The 22548-nt window shown below is 32.3% G+C and overlaps 1 protein-coding gene across 7 annotated transcripts; it reads right to left on the bottom strand.

The window, feature by feature from the left end:
* Positions 1-1839: 1839 nt before the first annotated feature.
* LOC126751725 (uncharacterized) lies at positions 1840-20489 on the bottom strand. Of its 7 annotated transcripts, none has more exons than XM_050462209.1 (13): positions 20414-20489; positions 12086-12168; positions 11636-12028; positions 10004-10120; positions 9752-9932; positions 9441-9692; positions 9152-9268; positions 8931-9062; positions 8605-8864; positions 8387-8531; positions 8097-8246; positions 7261-7438; positions 1840-7208 (listed from the first exon to the last, which is right to left on the bottom strand). In XM_050462209.1, exons 3-13 carry the CDS (start codon positions 12010-12012, stop codon positions 4330-4332), a joined length of 4788 nt encoding a protein of 1595 aa, XP_050318166.1. In that variant the 5' UTR covers positions 12013-12028; positions 12086-12168; positions 20414-20489; the 3' UTR covers positions 1840-4329. The 7 variants fall into 7 exon arrangements, with proteins under 7 accessions (XP_050318166.1, XP_050318170.1, XP_050318168.1 ...); XM_050462213.1 differs by having other exon boundaries at positions 1840-5447; positions 5517-7208; positions 11636-12151; positions 20414-20481; XM_050462211.1 differs by having other exon boundaries at positions 11636-11786; positions 11850-12151; positions 20414-20481.
* Positions 20490-22548: the final 2059 nt, after the last annotated feature.

Raw genomic sequence — 22548 nt, 5'->3', positions numbered from 1 at the left:
ATTAATTATAATTTGATTATACATACATACATATGTATGTATGTATATTTATTCACAACCATAACTCTTCACATTTTATAAAGTGATTAGAAAGAGATGGGGAAAAACAAAAAACATAAGGAACTTTAACTTTTAACATAAAAAAGTTTACATACATTTTTGAATTTCTTTTTAATTGGTATTGCGTTGGTCTTCCTATTGCAACAATAATTGCTTGAAGACGTCGACACATGCTTCGGACTAACACTTCTGCGTCTTTTTTGGCAATTTTTTCCCATTCAGCCATTATAGCTTGCTTAAGTGTCGCCTTGGATGTTATATGGGTCTTGGGGTTTATATCCGGAAATTAGGTAGTATTGTATAAGAACCGCTTCATAACGATATATGAGGTGTGCGTAGAATCGTTCTTCTGTCGAAATAGAAAGTTTTTTCACTCTAATCCTCTGCGCTCCGTACGAGGTTTTTTTTTTCAAAATGTTAAATAAAGGTTTTTGTCCACTGTAGGATAAAAAAAAATTAACTCATCACTCTATACCACGTTATCCCAAAACGAGTCAGGTTCAGCAACGTATTGTCTCGCAAATGCAAGCCTCTTCTCGTTTAACCAGAGATATTAATTGTGGAGCACGATTACAATGAGTCTGCACACTTGATGACGATTTGTTAATAATTCGGCAAATTGCACGAATTGTTAATTTAAATAAGTCTAAAATAATTTTTCAAGTTTCCTATGGAGTTTTACGACCACAACCCAAAGTTTTGTCCAGCAATGGTTGTTTGTATCACCAAACATTATACGAGATTTAGGGTTATATATACATACATACATACATATATATATATATATATGTATATGTTTGTATCTAGAGTAAATATACTTAAATGATCTGGATGCCGAGACGAGTTGAAATCTGTAAGACTGTTTGTCTGTCTGCCTGTCCACACAAGCGACAACTTGAACTAAAATTGAGATATCTCGATGAAGTTAGGTACATATTTTCATTGGCACTCCATGGAGCACGGATGGGCGAAATCGGACCATTGTCACGTCCACAAAACGCCATTAATCGAAAACCTTTAAAGTACTGTAACTAGGCTCTAAATTAAGATAGGAAATTATAAATGGGTGAAGAGGGTGAGTGGCATTTATGGTTTGAAAATATTGAGAAATTACACGGAGCCCCGTATGTACATACATATGTATGTATCTCCAAAACCACTTAAGCTAAATCAACCCAACTTCTTATATTATATTTCTATATACTTAAAAATAACACTAAAATATTGTAAATGAAATTGATTCGCATAAGAATAACAATAAGTTCCATTACAAACATTACAAATTAAAAACTTCGCCATCTCGTGAGACAACTTACATACAAACATATACATATGCACATACTTTTAATTAGATACATTAGATTTAATAATTGTATACAAAGACAAGCAAATCAATAATAATATCAGAATGAAAAATTTCTCACTCAATGAAAGGTCTTTAACTTCCCTTAAGATTTTGAAGAAACCTTATTGAGTTATTAACAACCTAGCTTTAGATAAAAACACCAAATTCTGCAGGTAACATTATTCTAACATTCCTATGTTACAGTGTGGAAATGGGCAAAATCGGACTAAAACCACGCCTACTTGTTATTATATGACATATTTTAGGCCTATAAAATAATTTGGAAACAACAATTTCAAAAAGTTAATGGGTGCTCATATTATGAATGAGTATTAAAAAATAAAATTATATACATATGTATGTATATTTCACCATCACTTGCAAATTAATTTTTTGTACTCACCCGTCAATATAAATTTCTTGATTTCCGATAGTTGCAATGTGTATAAATTTTTATTGTATTTAAAGTCTTCTTACCACATGTGAATTGATGTACATATGTATGTACGTTCTGCAATATCTTATGAGTTTATGTGTTTTAGATCTCCTGCTTTATATCTGTACATTCATATGACAATAAATATGTATGCATTTTAAATACAGTTGTTTAGTTTATTATTATATATAGTAAATACAACACCATATTATATGTTGGTGTGTAAAATTATTTATGTGAATTGCGTTTAACGCCAACTCATTCCCACAATATCGTTAATAAGCTCGCACGAAATAATTTAATCATAATAGGGAGTACAATAATAGTTTAATTAACAATCCATATGTATGTATGTGTAATATTTTTAATAGTTTAATTCTGCAGTTATAATTTCTCATTAAAAACTAATCTTTTTAGGTATTATCTAAAACGAATCAACAAACTTATATTAAAAAAATCTATCTTATTTTATATGTTTTCGTTTACATATATATATAATATATGTATTAGTATGTCACATACATATATATGTAAATACGTTTGTAGGTATGCATGTACATAATATGGTCTGATTAAATCCAACGTACGCTCAACTGTTTAAACTCTTAATTATTATGAATTTAGATCACAAATTCTAATAAATTCACAAAAATTAGATATCACAAGTTTTTTTTTTGATTATTGTTTGGTCATGAATATTTTAGCTAGAATCTACTGTATTAAACCTTAATGCGATTGAAATATTCATATAATTGCTTATGGTATAATGTTTTTATACACATAAATGTAGAATTACAGATAAAGCACATGGATGTAGATACGTATGTATATATTTACAATACAAACAAATACACCCACATATGAATTCTGAAGCATTTGCCTTTTAATTTTGGTGGAATGTGCGCTTAAGATATAAACCCATTAAAGTTTGTACTACTGTTTGACCGAAGCATTAAAAATAGTTCATAAAATTCTTTGGTATAATAAGAATTGAGTAAACACATCTTTTAAGTTTTGGAGAATAAAAATGTATATTCGCAAAATTCAAAATGGTATACAGTGAAATTCTCCTCTCATTAATATTTTCAAACAAAACCAATTCCTACAACCCGACATGAGAACTTTCCAATGACCGGACACGGTCACTATTCTGATAGTATTTCGTTTAAATTATATCTGATAAACGGGAAAGATTTCATAAAATGTTTCAAGAAAATTGTGTTTATAGTTCCCGCTCTTTTAAATTCTTATGAATGTTTGGTGTTTTGATACAGTTTTTTAAGAACAATACGTAAAAATAAATAATGGGGTAACTGTACTTCATTGACTCCTGGCTGACATTGTTTCTCATTTATTAGTTCAATAGAAATAGTATAAAGAGTTGCACCTTCTGCCTCTAACAATATTATTTAACCACTCGTTTTTGCTTCCATATATGGACAGCTCCCTTAACCGGACAAAACAGTGAGACGGTGGGTGAACGGTTATGCGAAATTTCACTGTATTGATATATCATAGTACATACAAACATATGTACCATAGATCTACAAGTATACTGATGACGAATATTGGTAGCAATAATATTTGGAAGTCACACACAAATCAACTTTTAGATATTGTATTAGTTCATATTAACTTTATGGAAGACATCTCTAAAATTCTATGATTCTCGCAAATATTTTATTTAAATTAATTTAAAACAATTTAGTACTCGAAAACCAAGGAACTACATATAAAAATATCTCAAAAGCCTAAGACAGTATATATTTTCCATTAATAAAGGAATTTAACGATATTAATATGTAAAGTTATTATTTAAAATAACATGCATTTATCGGGAAACTTTGCTAGAGAGTGTGTACGTATTCCTTAATAGAAGTCGTTTGCTTAAAATTTTGAGCGTAACTGCTTTAATCCTTATCAGATGATACGAGAATATCAATTATGTAATTCCAAAAATTATGACGTACTGTAGACGCATAATGTAATTTAAAATTATGAGTATTTTGAAAAAAAAAACTAAAATATACATAATTGTATATGCATATGTATGTATATACCATACATTATTTAATAAATTTAAATATAGTGGACATGTATGCAGATATCCTTTGAATTTAGTAAATCCGGTAATATAAATATTATAGATATGTATAAGTTATACGAATTTTTTTAATACTTGCAACTTTTGTAAATTGATACATGCTTATACCGTATGTATTATTATATATGTATGTATGTATATGAAAATTAGTTCATTAGATCACAATGTATTACTTATTTCTGAAAGACATTGCTTGTGAAAAGGAATTTGACTCTCTTAGTAAATTAATTGTATTTAGCAATATGTATATTATCATGAACTGCGATATAATATTTGGTTACATTGAGTCTAAATATTTCATATACATATGTATGCATAAATTATTTCACAAAAAAGTAGCATATTTACATTACAAAAACATTCTCGAAATATGTATGCCTATGTTCATGGCGAGAATACCCGTAAACTTCGAAGTAAAGTTGCTAAGACATTGGCTAAACATTCAGCTTGTAGCGCAAGTTGTCCAGCCCCTAATGGACCGATTTGCACCCCTACTAATTCCCTGAAACTGGATCCCACATCATGAACTTTAAGCACAATATTTCGAGTTTGTAATGGTGACGATGTATGGAGAGTCATATCTTGTGTGAGTTCAGTAATACGCCGAATCGCTGTGAGACAGGAAGTGAGATGCTCTGGCAGAGTCGATAAAGTCATATCCGACATTGCTACTACTAAAAATTTAGACGCAGTCACTAGCATCAATGTTTGTTCAGTCAGTTCATTCCGAGCACGCTGAAATTTATCCTCGTCAATATTAGAACCCCCGCCTGCGAGTTGCGCTGCTGAACACTTGGCGGCTACCTGATCAAGTTTCACCAAGAGTCCTGCCATTGCTATGTCGGTTTTGGTCAACAGTGCTTCGCTGTCAATAACATGCCCATTCTTTATAATATACCTTTCCCCAAATTTTTGTGAAATAACAGATTTTAGAGGTTTGGACACTGAACCAGGACTTTCAATTTTTTGTGACATTTGGGGAGAACTGAATGAAGAGATAGGAAGAAATTTATCGATTGTTGAGTTCTTAATATAAGTCTGGGGGTAATAATTTTTTAATAGATGATTCTCATTCGATGTAGCAGTAATAGGGTGTTTTTCATGTTGTATGTTGCAGGAGTAATTAGAGATGGGGTTAGGATGAGATACCGGGAAAACGCATGAAGGCATCAATGGTGGAACATGTGAAAAATTTTCACTGCTTAAATCGTTCACATTTACTGATATATTTCGTTGAGTGGAACGGTTGGTTATTGGCGGCAAAGGTGGTTTCTGTGGGGCTTCACTCACCGATGGAGTGGAAGAATTTTCCTCACAGCTTTTGAAATTTTTAATTCTTGGTGGTAATAATGGTGGTCGCTCTTCGTGGGCTTTTTGTTCTTGTTTTTTAGCCTTTTCATTGTAGTTTTGAAAGCCAGCAGCTGTGCCTGGTGGTCTCTTTGGATAATAACGTTGAATCAACTCTAGACTTTTAGGCGGTCGCTCTGGAGGTGTTGGTTTGTCTATGGATTGTAAACGTGGTGGCACCTCAAGACCGATTTTGTCTGATTCAGAAATATTTTCAGCATTACCTTTTAAAGATTTTGGACAGCAAGAGAACTTTCCCTTGCGTTCGACTGTGGAGTACTCGATCACATGCTCCTCTTCACATCTACTTAACTTGTTTAATTGATTTCGGTTTGGAAGCAATTTTTCTGAAATCGAATTGCTGTATAGATTTTCTGTTTGTTCCTTCGAATTATTTTTATTATCTTCTGGATCAGGTGGTGGAGGAATTATAAATGACATTATTTCCTCTGGCGTTAGTTCTTTTGCTGGAGTAGTTCTTTGTGTTGGCGGTGCCACAATTATGTTTGCTAGGAATGTGTCCAGATCACTTTCAGCGTTAGTATTTAAAATATTTTTCGACCCATCACCGAAACCTTGTGGAGCAGCATTCAGTAAGGATATTGCGTCCAATTCGTCAGGAGTGCGTGGAGGTGGTATAGAGCGCAAATCAATTAAATCAGTATCAGTGGCAATAAATGTGTCACCATGAATTTCAAAACCATAAATTTCAGAAAGTTTTTTTGCAGCTACATCGGTATCCTGACTTCCATCATGAACATTGCTTATTTCTTTAAGTTGTTTCAAGTATTCTTTTAAATTATAGTCCTTATTATCTGAAGCAAAGTTATTGCCATCGGGACTATGCAGACCAAAGCTGCTTCGGTAAGCCAAATTCTGTTTATGGCTATTTCTTTTGTCATTAGAACATAGAATTAGTGGTCGGCGAGCTACAGGGGAGCCCGTTGGAGAATTAACTGATTCAGAATCGCTTTCACTTTGAGAAAAATCTGCGCTCGTTTGAAGATTGGTCAGTATTTGTCCGATGTTGTTAAATTTCCTATCTGGCCGCGGACTACACGTCGTACTAATATTTGAAATGGCAATCGACAGTTCTGACGGTTTCCTTCCAATTGAATTCAAACTCTGTGTTATACCATTTAAATCTTGATTTATAGATTCTGCCAAAAGAACTAAGGAATCACTATGCTTAAGAGCCCCTAGTTGAGGGGTATCCTCCGTTGAAGATATTTTACTGCTATTCATACTATCGCAGTCACTATCGAACTCCAGCGAATTGCCTGTTTTATTTAGATTTTGTTCCTTATTTATGGATTCATTCGGCCATATATTCAAAGTACTATTAAATTGGATATTAGTATCATACGAAAGCTCATCAGACTCAGGAACCATCTCACCCTGCTCATTTAAATACTGTTCGGAGCTTTCTACCATTTTTTGCATTTCGTGAACACGTCGTAGTACTTCAACATTTTTAGCCTCTATGAAAGCATTTGTTTCCATAGTGATTGATCGATCACCACCGCTACTGTCGCTTATACCGGAATCCTTTGCTTCCTCCAATAATTCCGTAGCCATAACACTGTGAATATCTAGACCTGTAGAACCGTCGTTAACAAGTGGTATAATCTTAGGGTTGTGGTTACTATGTGCCTTATTTGAAGAATTCAAATCCATATAATTCTTTTCGGATCCACTTAAAATATAATTTTTTTCATTTTTGCTTTCAATTGATATAGTTTTGTTTTTCTCTGAATGATAGGGGGGCAATAATAGGAATGTTATGCTGTGAGTTCGATCGTGAAAAGGCAATAAATAACTCCAAACAGCTGGTATGACGGTGTGTTGGGTTAAATAAGATGGTGCATTGTCATCATGATGTTGATCTCGTTCCCGTTCCACAGCAAGTATTTTTCCTAATTTTATAATATATTTTATAAAATAAACTGGTATTTAAGAAAATCATACCTGTTAATAAGCAATGATAACCGGATAAAACTAGTGAGAATTCACATGCATCACGATCCTCCATTGAAAATTTTACTGATTTGCCTCCCTGCATATAAATGGTTACACTGCAAGACACGTCATCTTCCCGTTTGACGGCGACATGACTAAAGTCTTCAATAGCTGATATAGGTTGAGGCTGTGTAAAATACAATATTAATCTGATAATTGCTAAAGTTCGTTTTATAATATATGTATGTATGTACTAAATACAAAAATTCATACCATAGCAAAAGTATACAAACATATAATAAATGGTATTTAGAAAATATGATATTTTGGCCAATGAAGAATTAAAAGATAAAATAGAAATTGTTAAATCATGTTTATTGCCTATAGTTATTGCTAGCAATAAATTCATTTTAATGGTTTGACAAGCCCGTTTTCAATTATACAAGAAGGTTTAGAGTGGCAATATATAACAATTTTTTTTTCGACTAATTCCTGTATCAATATCCCCAAAACGCTCACGTTAAATGTATTGTGCTAAGCCACAATGGTTTATATAGGTTTTAGATTGTATAATACATTGCCAATGGAATTAAAATATGAAATCAGGAATATAGCATTTAAACCAAAACTAGAATAATGAAACGTCATGTTAAGTATTTTTGTATACTAATAAATATTAATAATAAAATATAAATATATATTAAAATAATTAAAATTGCCACCAACCGCACCTCCTTTTACTGTATCGACTATTGAATGACTTAACTGACTTAGCAATAGACAACTTTGAGTACCAAAGATATTGAAGCAAATTTAAAGTAAACAAATGATCCTCAAATACCTACCACCGAATTTCTTACACTTGGTATTTGACTCAAGCCATAGCGTGGGCTAATAAGTAAAACGCGTTCAACACCTTCCCTTTGGTTTGTACTAAAACATTTAGCGCCATAGCTGGGTAAAGTTGAGATAATATCCAAATAGTGCAATTTTGCCTAAAAATATATATTTTATAAATGTATATTAATATAAATGTTATGCACTATATAGATAATTTATTTAATGTAATTTTAAATTTAATTTATGTATGTATATTAAAAATTGATAGAAGGATGGTTGTAAAATTATTTTTCACCTGTAACTGTGTCAAAACTTTAGCGGATGAACCAGTCATTTCTGCATTTAGTTTAAGAAAGTGTGATATCAATCGTCTAAGTTCCTTTCGTTTCATTCCCTCAAATAAAGATATCGGTACAAATCTTTCTAAACCAAATTCTCGCCTATAATTAAGTACAATATTTAAATTCGTTCCTATTTTAAAAACATATACAAATATTCCCATTTATAACTTACTCAACTGCTTTAACTGTTAATTTTGTTGGTGAAATGTTATTGGCCAATGCATGTTGATGCATATGTAATGCTGCTAGTCTTAATGCTACCTCTGGCTGGAGTTCGGGTGCAAAACGTTCTTGTGTCACATCATTGCAGCATTGCATATATAAATAATCTAAAGCATTCAAATCTTTCTGAGCCAAATCGCCAGCGGATTTCGGTACGAAAGTCACACGAAATAAGCAACGCAGTTTATGAGCACCTGGCCGCGCAGCGATCTGCAATGTTATATAAGATAATTAAATTACTTTACAAGGGAATTAATGAGAAAGAAAAAAAATTACTCTCGCCAAAGATTCCTCAGGATCCAGTAATGTGAGCTTATTCCGTTTTAAACTTTTCACATGCTCCAATACAAGGCTAAAAATTTCCCCTGTAGAAAGACACAACTTGTCTAGAAGTGAACGTACCACATCCTTTCAATAAACGATTTCGATTAATTTTCTCACAAATGCTATCATTATTCTGTATAACATTACTATAGTTATATCACAATAAATATTACCTGCACACTGGTAGAGGAATCGTATTTGAATGACTTTGTTTGCCCATTTTCAAGGAATACTTTGAGCACATTTGCCATCGGCGGCACACAAATGTCTCCCAATGAAAATGCTGATGCCTGTTAAATAATCCAAAAGAAACGTTTTATAAATTTCTAAAAAAAATAATAATCTCATTGCAAGCATGAAAGAACTTGCTTAATAATAGAAAAAATGCAAACAAATTTTGAAAAAAATGTAGGGAAAATCTTATCTATACATAATAACACATTAGTATTATTGCTTTCTTACCGGAAATAACGGTGATCCATTTACGCAAACACTTTCAGCAAAGCGAACCCTACTAGGTCGCGTCCGTAATTTTGCTCGTTTACCCGCTGAGAGGAGTGTAGATTTACGACCGGGTGCAAAGATATGCGTTGGTTGACACACCATTATTGTTACTTCGTTTTCACAAGCTCGTACCAATTGAATAACATGATCACGAGGAGCCTCTTTTACATCTTCTCCGTTTACTGCGAGAATCTGGTCACCAGGTTGAAGCTTAATTAAATAGATATAGTTTAATTCATGTCTCTTAAAAATAACATAATATGCGTTACTTTATTCATACTGGGTCCACCATCTGTAACGAAACGTACTATAACTGGTCTTTCACTGCCAGCAACGAAACCGAAGCCTAGGGTAGGGCTGCGCTCAAGAGTTACCATTCTTGGTTCGGGTGAATTGCCATCACATTGTATATTTTCAGGTGCCTCATATGTTGTGGTTTTATTTATGTGACTGCATAAAATAGGAAAAAATATATATGTATATTGACAATAATAATGTGTAATTTATATATCGAATCTTACTTTATGTAATATGATCTTGCTTTTGAATCTATTGCCCTTTCCCAACCATAAGGCAATTCTTCATATTTACACCAGTCTTCGCTAGATGGCAACCAACTCGATGTTTTAGCAACATGGCTGACAAGAAAAAGATATGATTTAATAAATTTTTTCCTACGATGTGAACAATTGTAAATGGTTTGTAAAAAAATACGAGGCTAATGAAGTGAACAACTGGATATCATGATCATATCTGCAGCAATCCATTTTGCTCCAAATGAGTTCATCCGTGTGCACCCATTTATAAAATTAGTTAATGCATATTAGCATAACTAATAATAATTTGCATATACTATTAGTGGCAGTGGTACAACATCTATGATTAATTGCAAATTAATGAACAAGTTTAGGATAACTTCCCTTTTTACCTCCTACAACCAGATATGGTCCTTAGGTATATTTATGAAAAATACGTGTCTGTTGATGAAATGAATGCAGTCTGGATGTAGTAAGTCGTATATTTTAAAACTATTAGCCTTAAAATTCTTGCATCTGCATCTTGGTAACTTGCATCTGATATGTTCTCGTGAATTGCTTTTCATAATATGTCCACTATCATTTAATGCATTACTTCTAAAAACGAGTGCATATGTTTGTATATTTAATATTATGCTAACTATCATAATTCATTTATATAATATATAATACTAGAGGACTCGTCCACACTTCACTGTGGCTGATACATAGATAATACTACTACTACCATCTATATGATTTCTATTAGTTGGATTATAACTATTAGTTAATGAGATATAGCATTCTTGTGAAGCAGCTTGTGTTAGTTGACAAAAAAATGGATAACAAAGCATTTCGTGTGTTAATAAGCATTGCTTTTTTGGGGAAAATACTGTTGAATTTGGACTCGGAAATCCACCGTTGAAAAGATAATTGATAAGCTGGAAACGGGCGAAATGAGCAAAATAGGTGCCTCGCAAGTTCATAATCCAACAAAAACAACGAATAACTGATTCTGAGAAGTGTTTAAGGGCTCTCTAATCGGAATAAAGCCGAAATTTTTCTTCAGTGATAGAAATATAGCTCCATCACTTCCCACTGGAGTCCAATCGACAGTCATTCTAGTGGACTGCGCATGATGAACCGGTTCTCAGGCGTGGAAAAACGAAAAAGGCGGCTGGAAAGGTTATGACATCAGTCTTTTGGGATGCACGTGGTATAATACATACTCAACGACTGAATACTGAGCCAGTTATAATCTATTTCACTGCGTATTTGGTTTTAGTTCTTTTCTTCTATTCCAAATATTTAGCAATTGTATTATTTTTGAGGAAGAATCTGTTAAAAATGGTACGCGTATATTCAAATGATTCCTACAAACATTAATTTTGAACAAATGCTTATGATTTTAAATAATTTAAAATATATTTTTTTTATTTATGAATTGTATTAAACTTTGACATAAAAAGATAAAAGGTATCCTATGTCCTTACCCTGGTTCTAAGCTACCTCTCCACCAATTTTCAGCCAAATCGGTTTAGCCGTTCTTCAGTTATAAATGGTGTAACTAACAACAACTTTCTTTTATATACATATATATGTAGATTATTAAGCTGCACACCACACATCCTTACTTACTTGCAATAATATAGCCGGCCCTCTTTACCCATATGAACAGTCCACTCATCCTTCAGAGTTTCCTGTAGCGCTTGTAACTGTTGACCAATTTCTTTCCAACTTTCTTTATTACTCAATACAGCATAGTCTTCTGTCGTAGTGCCAATCAAAGCTGGAAATTTTGAGGTAAGGAAGGAATGAGCGATACAACAGATTCCGTTTTCACTCTGATTACCAGGTGATAGAGAATTAGTGCCCACTGTGGACACAGGTCCATTATTTTTTGATATTATTGAAGCCGCTGTTTGTACATTTTCCAATTTATTTGTGCTTTTGACTGCCAATTGAGGAGATGTTGTTCTATCACTGTTTGATCGCCCCGAAGGCAGTAACATCATCGAAGAGCATTCGTAGCTATCGGGAAGTAGTAATTTAACATGTAAAATACATGCGTATGTATTCTAAAGGTACTTGATTCCAATAATTGCCAAAGATATTCCGAATTCTTCTTTATTTGCAATATAATGGGTTGAGATTCTAAAAAACGTAAATACCTTACAGATAATTAAGTATAATTTTTATTTTTTGTTTATAAAATAGTTAATAAGCATAATTTTTAGGAAGCAGAATAATGTAGGCTCAGTTCGTTGGTTCACATATACTTCATTTGACGCTTATACTTTTACACTCTTACAAAATGTTGCTACAGAATATAATAGTTGAATTCCGAGTAACTGTCTGTTCGCAAGATGTAACTTGAGCGAAAGTTTAGATATTCCCTTAGCCCCCATATACCTAACATAGGGAAATTTGAACAACTTGTTGACTTTATACCATATATTGACTAATGTGAAATTGTGAGAGCTCGTTTTACTCATAACAGTAAAGAGTATAAAATCGAGCAAAAATAACTTGCCTTAGCCCCCATATAACTGATATTCTGGATTTTGAAACGACCCGCCGTCTTTACTCCACATATACATATGTATATTCATATGATTATATGTATGTATATTATATAATCAAGAAATTGCTTGAAAATAAGTTCTCAAGTATATGTATATGGGCAATGTCAAAAATTTATGTAATTAACTGATCAATGATTTTTGTATATTTTCCGCTAACGGGAAGTAATATATAGTATTAAAAAGGAAAATAAAATAACGGAGTCTATGACCTTCAAAATATGTTAATATGATACTGATTTCGTAAAACAATGAAGTTGAACCCTTTCGCTACACTTTTTAATTTTGCCAACACCTCAAAGTATTTGAGGCTTTGATCCCTGCAAGTTGCAAGAGTATAAAATGTTCGGTTACACCCGAACTAAGTCCTTCCTTACTTGTTACAGATTGAATGATAAAAAAACATAATCTACTATTTATACTAGGTTTGAAAAGTAACTGTTTTATATGAAAATTATACAACATTTATAAATAAGCTGAATGTCCGACATAAATTAACGCTGTTGGGGTACTTCAATGTAAATATAACTCAGCTAAATATGTATTGAGTAAGTACTTTAATTAATGATATACCTACAGAATAGCTTGAAGTTTTCAAGAAACTACCAATGAAGTCAATAAACTTAAATATTAAGGTGATTTTTGACATGGAACAAAACGCCTGAATAACTCGAATTGACCGCGTTAAGTGTTAACGACTAACATTTTGCTAAATATACATACATACATTTATAAATATGATCACTGCTTTTTTAATGTAGTATGATTGCTTGCATGTATACACACCAAGTGAGTAAGTTTGTAAATGCAAACTGAAAGTGTAATGGAATGAAAACTTCAATTTACCATCAAAATAAGTATCTACAAATATACTTGACCAGTTGGCCTTAATTCTCTAAAAGAAATACTGCACACTGAATACAACTTACAATACAGTGGTAATAAGAATTAATAACAAAACATTATAAAGGGTTTAAGGTCAATTTATTGACTATTTTCTAGTAATTAGTTCGAATAAACATTTACAGAAGCGATTCACATTATATGTATTATTAGGGGGCTGGCAAATTCTTGCAGCCAGATATTCGTATTTTATTGTTACAAGCTTGTTAGTTTATTTGAGAGACAAAATCAGACAAATTCATACAATCAGCAAATCTTATAACATATTTTTATATTCTCGCATCATGCTGATACCGAGTATAATAGTTTTGTGCACTTAACAGTTGTTTGTAATACTCATAGTGCATTTCTAAAGATAACGTTTTTTCTCCGCTGCGAAACCCTTTGAAGCAGCCTTTCTAAAGAAGCATCCTAAAAGAAATACAGGACAGACTTCAGAAATCTGGCATCAAATGCAACAAATACTATAATCAAACCCTTACTTTCAAAAAGAAGAAAGTTTGCATTGGGTGCACAAAAATATCAACCGTGATTGGAGCAATATAATATTTAGAGATGAGTCAACTTTTGTATTCCTCAACCCCTTGGGACGTGTTAGACTAAGAAAGAGATAAACATTAATCAAAGGAGTCACCGCTTAAAAGGTTCATGTTTATGGATGCTTCTGTGCTCATTAATTTAGGGTTTTGAGGTAGTTCGTAGAGAACCTAAACTCCATTATAATAATAAAATGTTATAAAAAGGGTTTACTGATGTGAACTGAAATGCTTTACGGCAAAAATAGCTATGATTGGATACTACAAAAAGACAATGATCCGAAACATACAAGTAGAAACAGATTGCATATTGCAGAGCATATTGTTAATTTAGATTGGCCATCGCAGTCACCAAAGAAATGATCAGGATGATGAGACGAGTTGTACTCCAGGTGTTTGTATGAGTAAAAATTTAGATATATAGTATTAGCGAAATTTTGTACTCGTGTTTATTGGTACCATAAGTGGCCGTTGTTGTAGATGGCCAGAATCGGATCATCGTCAAACCCATATGCCGTTAATAAAAAAATATATAGTGCTATAATCAAGCTCTACATCAATTTACAAAACTAAAATTGAGTAAAAGAGATCGCAATTGAAGGAAAAGTAATAAAACTAAGTGAGTCTATGAACTATACATATATAATATAACCTTAAATACATTTTACGCGCAAAGTTTTATTTCGATAACGTCATTGGCATTCAGTTATAACACTTTTTAAGCTTTCGACTAAAGATATTTTGTAAAATTATATTTTAATTTTTTAATCTCGATGTTGGGACTAGAAATTAAAACTAAAACTTGCCATATACCCAACAAAAGACGGTATTTCCCCGGCATTTTTCCAGGCAAGTTACAAGAGTATAAATGGTTCGGTTACGCCCAAAGTTAGCTTTTCCTTACTCCTTTTTGAATTATGTTCCTTTGTTGAATGCAATAATATATTGTTTACTAATAAATATACTTTTCATCCTCATAAAATTTTTTATTTTATATGTTTAGATCTGTTCTAAAATTACAAGTTAAATGTAAGGAGTTAAGTTACTCAAGTGCGCATATTTGTAATATATGTAATTAGTTACACTATGAATGTATGTTGTAAAAAAAGAAAGTGTTCAAATATGTATACATAATATTTTTGGGGCGAGTAGATGTTATTTTTGGAGTGTCATGCGCATACAGACGCAACGTGTTCAGACTTGGTAATCATATTTGCTAAGTGGAATATTTCTGACATCCTAACCTCTAAACTGTCAAATATTAATAGAAAGACATACCGGCTATCTTTTCCCCGCCTCTAAATAGTTACATGTTAATATCTTTCAAACCAAACTTGTTGAAAGGAAATTTTTAGCACCGCTTTGAAAATGGGTAAAATTATAATATAACCATTTCAACTCCCCATATAAAGGTTTTGCTGAACACTACTAAAAGTGCGGTAACTCACTTAATAAATCCGCTTCCAGCTTTAAATTTCAAAACCAAGATGGTAGTAAAAGGTTTTATAGCGGTATAAGAATCGGACAATGGGCGTGGCTCCGCCTACTTTTAGGTAAAATCCCATATCTCAGGAACAACTTGACCAATTTCAACCGAATTTGGTGCATGAAGTTACCCATCGCAGACTGTTAAAATGGGCGAAATCGAATGACAACCACACCTACTTTCCTTATAACGAACTTTTAAATATTGTCTTAATTTTTCACTCAACGGTATACAAATCAAACATAAATGAAGCTATCAAATTAAAACTTTGCGCAAATACTGTCATCAAGTTGTTTAATCTTATGACTATAAATTGTAGAAATCGGACTTTAACATTTCAAGAAACCAGGCACAAAATATGCTATCAAATTAAAACTTTGCGCAAATACTGTCATCAAGTTGTTTAATCTTATGACTATAAATTGTAGAAATCGGACTTTAACATTTCAAGGAACCAGGCACAAAATATGTGAACACCAGTGCATATGGAAAATTTTTTAGCGAACATATTGGTCAATCTGTGAGTTCAACATTTGAATTCAATGGGACTCTCAAACCCCTCGAAATTTTATTTTTAAATGACCGTAATTTTTTAACACACCTTCTATATTTAAAATTAGCATATTATATTTTTAAAGCAATATTTCAAACTGTTCTTGAGCTGCAACCTTTTTAAAGTATAGCCGCTCAGTTCACTAAACTCATGTATTTTCAATGATTTTTTATTGGGATTATTCTAACTAAATAAGGTCCTTTAATTATAATAAAAAAAACTAAACTCCAGTGTGGGAAAAAAATTCTGTACGAACCATGATTGGTCTTACATGATTTGAGCTGATAAGAAGCGTCAGATTATTAAAAATTTTTAGTGATAAATATACTTTAGGTGCAGATCGGCCTGTTAGCCATAAAATTATCGAATCCCCAATAAATAGCGGGTTTAGATGATTAGTTTGTCAAATTTGAGTTTTTGGTACAAATTTCACTGTTTGAAAAAGTTTGCACTTAAAAATTCAATGAATGTTGTCATAGTAATAATCATGCTATGTCGGTCCAACCAATCTTGGGCAACACAGTTTTTTGTTAATATGTAGTACTATACCATAATAGCATTACCATAGCCATAACTACAGTTTTCAATTTTGGAATTTTAGTTTACCGCCAGAGTTATAAAAAGTTGATAGCATTGAAGTAATGTACTTAAAAACCTAAAATGGAATATACCATAGTCGTTTTGAAATCAAAATGCTTTCAAAACAATTACACAGCTCTGAAATTTTTTTTCGTGGTCCGGTATTAGCGAAATTTGAGGTTTTCAAATTACCAGATAACGAATTTATTCATGAAAGTATTGAATGCGCTACTGTTTTTATGAAGATTATTTGATATACAATTTGCTCAATTATCGGCTTGCTGGTAATAAAATTTATTTTTCCGGCCATGGTTTGGGTTCTGCGAAACTTTTTCGCGCCTACAAAGGATTTGGTCTAATTTGGAGAGAACATTTTTAACGTCATTCTTCCCATTTTTTCTACGAAAAACTGTCAAAAAACCTAGTCAAATTCGATCATTTTTATCCAAACCGCCGTCATTTAGTCAAATTTCAACTTTATTGCTTAGCGCGATAACGGCTTTACTACAGATTAATAATCTTTTTGAAATCTTTGTTTTAGACCAAAATTACGGCCGCATTAGTGAACATCGTACAGGACCTTTTTTACGTGTCATTTCAAAAATTTATTTAACTATTATACACCCAATAAATAAACATAAAAAAAATAATTTTGTATTCGTCATGAATGGATTTATTTATTAAAAAAAAGTCCGATCGATTAGTTAATTTCAACCCTATAAAAAAAATCGCGAAATTCAGCGACTTTTCGGAGGGTCACACTGAGACGATCCTTTAAAGTCTATAGACTATACGATACCTTTTTAAAAGTTTAAAATGTAATTCGCATGCTCTCAGAAACAAAGATGTCAGCAATTCCCAGAAATTGGTACACTATATCAGTGCAAGTGAATGGGATTTGTCAAAGCAGTGGACGTGTAAGTTCAATATCACCAATTACATTTGTAGAAAATTGGCGAAACTTCGTAGGAAAAGTAGAAAGGTTGAATATTTAATGGTTCTTAAATAAATACAGTAATTAATGAAAGATACAGATATTAACATACTTAGTTATGATGGTTTTGGAAAGCGAATTTTATAAAAGTTTTGTGTTGCTAGTCGAAAATTTCCTAGGTAACTAGGTAGGTATGACTTTTGATCTGAATATTAAATAATCGGTAAGGAAAATTTATTAAAAAATATCTTTGCGTAAATTGAGTTATTTCTCAATAAAATAGTATGCTAAAAAACTAATAATAGAATTCTTCATGAGAAAAATTGAACATATAGTAGATGGGAAATTATGTTGAATAATTTTTTTCTATCTAAATAATTTGAATAATATTTTACTTTTTAATTCTCATCATCATAATTTTATGGTAGTCAGAGTAGTAGAGGTGGTTATGTCAAACTAGCTCATTTATGCTCTTCAGAATGAGCTGTTGCAAAGCAAGTTGATACCCCATCTCATAGGTACAATAACACTATTTTTATCAATGGTGTTAGAAACAACCAATTGGAAAAAACTACTAATCTGCCCACCATATTGAGAGTCTACCCAAATAAATATTCGCTCAAAATACATATAATATGAGACCTAACACAAGCTTTCTCAATTACACCATTTGTTAGAATAGCTGCAGTATTTTCCACATCTAATACATACATACTTTGTTTAGATAACTAAGTATAAAATACCTGAGTATATGTGTCTTAGTGATGGTTCACACACAAATACTTTTGTTGTCCAAACTCGTAGTTTGCTTGAAATGCAAAGGGCACTTGCACAATATGTAAATACTCGTATAAACAATTGTTAATGTTAAAAATTCCCAAAATCCCTGGGTGGGCCAGCTTTCACACTAAATAAAATTGGTTCGTGCAAAAACACCCAGTGAAAATCTCTCTTTTAAAACGAATTGTTTGTTAAAGCACCACATTCATAGGATATTGTATAAAATTTTCAAGCAATATTTAAAAATTGTCTCGAAAACAATGTACAACAAATATTAATTTTACATGAACTCAAACCTGCAAACGTTTACTACATATATGAAACCATCTGCTTACTTTACTAAGATAGCTTATTTTTGAAACCTATAATTGGAGAACCAACCATCAATATTAGTACTCTAAGGTAAATTTTTTGTTTGTGGCACGGTCCAAACCAAGGACTTTTCAAACCATGTACATATAGCAATCAATTTTGTATAAATACACATACATACATGACGCATATACGGGTAAAATCTTAATAATTTTGCATTTGAATGTATGCATATACATACATATACAAACCACATTGAAAAGTTATGGCAGTTTTGCAGGCAATACCACATTCTTTAATTTAATTATTCTTGGTTGATGATTTTTGTATTACTCTTGGTTTGTATCCGTTTTACTTTAATTCGTAAATACAAAACATTTGTAAGTATATGAATATGCGATGAAAAGCATAATCTAGTTCACGCATATGTACTAAGTATGCAGCTTAGGCGTACATTTATAAAAACATATATGTATATACATACATATGTAGTATATATGTATACAAATGTATGTATATATAAACAATGTCGAGCAATTCACACCCACGGACAAAATCCGATATAAAGAGAGTGGGTAAAAGGAAAAAAAGAAAAAATAACTTGAGCATTTTTTAAATATGTGCTGTTGTATATAAAATATATGTACATATGTATGTATTTGGAAACACAATTTAAAATATATATATAGAATTTATAGTTCTTAAAACACATCAATTTGTATCTAATAATTGGTTATACGTAGTCATGACGAATTTAATTACTATTGAATATTATAATGCGGATAGATTATAAACAACTAATAATAATTTAGCTTTCAAAAAATGTACTTCTTTACGTTATTTATGTTTTACTGCCTTCATTGTAGTAACACTTTACGATTAAATTCTGACCACATAAAACCTTATTTTCGGGTATACGATGTTCATAGTATTTTTCCCGCTACAAAAATAACAACAAAGTGGATACATATGAACGGTTTCATTCATATTCAAGTTCAATCATAACCAATATGCAGTACATTAATCTAAATAAACATTGTAGGAGGGTATACTGTTCCATTAATTGTTGTCAACCACTATACACAATTGTATGTACACACATACATATATACATGTGTATGTACATGTAAATAACTTGGGCGTTTTCCGCCTTTCATATGGAAATTTATCAGTAATATTTATATCACAACAGTTTGTAATCAGCAGCACCAAACTTTTATATTATTATCGTATACAATATTGCATCTTAAAACAACATCAGTAAACTAAATACGGCATCAATAAGACGAGGCTGACGTCCCACGCTGCCAAATCACATACACACATATCTGTGTAAGTATGTATGTAAGTTTAGTCGTTGTCGCACTTTTTTCATTTCAATGATATTTAATCAAACTTCATACACAAATATTGAGAGTAAACAATTAATAATGATTTTCTCGTTTATTTCCACTTGCACAGTTCATTTAAAGGTTACCTCAACTGACATGGTTACATAGACATTTTTGTAAGTTGTGGTCATTTATACATACATACTTCTCATGTATGATATGAAATATGCTTTTTTTTGCAATTTTAAACCGATATTTTGTCTTCGATGAATTGAGGGAGGCAAAGGCGCCTCAAGATTCCATATTTAGTGGACACATCGTATGTACTGTACAAACGAATTCAAAAACTCATACGCATGCACAGACCCACACCCAAATGAAAATATTTTATTTTTATTTTTTGTAAAATTGTGTATTTACTTAAGTTCTTCTAAATTATCCGCTGACTGTCGAGATTCATGTCCGCACGAAATCACTCTCGCGTATAAACTGTTTATGGTTCCAACACGCTTGCAAGTATTCAGCGCCGTGTTTGGTTTTGTGGACATGCTCCAAAGAATGAATGAGTTCCTATATATTAATATACATATGTATGTACATCGCAAAAGCTTTTTTATTCATTAATGTCTTTTGTTATATAATAAAGCTCTAAATTTAAGCTTTCAAGTATGTTCGTGGTTTTAAGGTTGTGATCTTCTCTAACGAAGGAAAACTAGACCTACAACCAATCAACCAACTACCAGAGGACGTATATTATATATGTACATATATGTATATACATATATATATAAATATACGTTTCTGCTACTACTATATATTTCGTTCTTTGCAAAACTGTTTATTAAAATAAAGAAATATGGAATTTGCATAATACGAGTTTTTGTAATAACAAGGTTCTGGGTCTTAGTTCTAATAATACCACTTTCTACTCTTGCAACTTGTTGCTACACAGTCTAAATAGTTTTGTTCACCTAACGGTTGTTTTTATCAAAAAACCCCATAAAATGAAAACATATAAAGTGCCATAACTAAGCGCTAAATTAAGGTATAAAACTATAATTTGATACAGGGGATTGCAATAGCAAGGGGCTCGATATCGACCTAATTTGGTATGTAATATTATCTTAACATTTTTATGTTTCAGTGAGCGAAATTGGACTACATCCACTCCTACTTCACGTATAATACAATTTAAAACTCCATCTGATTCTTTCACTTTCCAGTACTTAAATCAATAAATGTATCGGTATAAAACTTTACCCGCTTTAAGTTTGACTAAAAAATGTCAAAATCAAAAAATACCAGTAAGCCTGCTTGTTAATACATTAAATCGGATCAATACTTACCTTAGAACCTAGTATATACCTATTACAAAAGTTTTCGAACTTCCAGTTTACTTTTTACCGCTTACAGTGGCTAGTACATGAGTTAGCTCACTGAAAACGAGAGATCGTGTTTTACTAATAACCAGGGGCGGATCCACGGATCTTCGCAGTTTTATATTTTACCTTGTCCGCCCTTATTTCTATCGAAGGACAGAAAGAGAATTCTACTGACTAGGGGTTATGATCCTGGGCGTGTTCGTGGCCAGAGGCCACGCCACCATTTATTGATTTGTCGGTGTTTTGATTTATCGGTATTTTGACTGTCGGATTTCTAAATTTCAAGATTTTGATTGTCGGCATTACAAGTGACGTACGTTAATTAAACTCAGGGAGCAAATACATACTTATGTACATATACAAATGTATGTGACATGTTAATAGTATGTGATGTTGCTAAAAATTAATAAAACCGGTTCAATACAACTCCCAAATACTATATATCGGGTGATTTTTTAAGAGCTTGATAACTTTTTTTAAAAAAACGCATAAAATTTGCAAAATCTCATCGGTTCTTTATTTGAAACGTTAGATTGGTTCATGACATTTACTTTTTGAAGATAATTTCATTTAAATGTTGACCGCGGCTGCGTCTTAGGTGGTCCATTCGGAAAGTCCAATTTTGGGCAACTTTTTCGAGCATTTCGGCCGGAATAGCCCGAATTTCTTCGGAAATGTTGTCTTCCAAAGCTGGAATAGTTGCTGGCTTATTTCTGTAGACTTTAGACTTGACGTAGCCCCACAAAAAATAGTCTAAAGGCGTTAAATCGCATGATCTTGGTGGCCAACTGCCCATGCATCCCGAAAAATGCACTGTTTGGTGTGGTTTGTACGCTGGTGGAATCATTGGACCGTATTTTTTCAAAGATGCTGTTGGACGCAACGTTACGGTGAATGGCGATCGCTATCGTTCGATGCTAACAAACTTTTTGTTGCCAAAAATGGAAGAACTGAACTTGGTTGACATGTGGTTTCAACAAGATGGCGCTACATGCCACACAGCTCGCGATTCTATGGCCATTTTGAGGGAAAACTTCGGAGAACAATTCATCTCAAGAAATGGACCCGTAAGTTGGCCACCAAGATCATGCGATTTAACGCCTTTAGACTATTTTTTGTGGGGCTACGTCAAGTCTAAAGTCTACAGAAATAAGCCAGCAACTATTCCAGCTT

This window comes from Bactrocera neohumeralis, chromosome 2 (genome assembly GCF_024586455.1).
Source record: "Bactrocera neohumeralis isolate Rockhampton chromosome 2, APGP_CSIRO_Bneo_wtdbg2-racon-allhic-juicebox.fasta_v2, whole genome shotgun sequence".
Classification (NCBI taxonomy): Eukaryota; Metazoa; Arthropoda; class Insecta; order Diptera; family Tephritidae; genus Bactrocera; species Bactrocera neohumeralis.
Note: the sequence above shows the minus strand (reverse complement) of the source record. Positions and strands in the feature narration are given on the sequence as shown.

What these genes read in the sequence shown, in the direction of transcription:
- LOC126751725 (XM_050462209.1), bottom strand. Translation starts at nt 12,012, where the DNA reads ATGATGTTACTGCCTTCGGGGCGATCAAACAGTGATAGAACAACATCT. An exon ending in GGCCGGCTATATTATTGCAA is followed by an intron (nt 10,121 to 11,635) that starts GTAAGTAAGGAT and finishes TTTTCTTGTCAG; the next exon opens with CCATGTTGCTAAAACATCGA. An exon ending in TTAACAGTTAAAGCAGTTGA is followed by an intron (nt 8,532 to 8,604) that starts GTAAGTTATAAA and finishes ACTTAATTATAG; the next exon opens with GCGAGAATTTGGTTTAGAAA.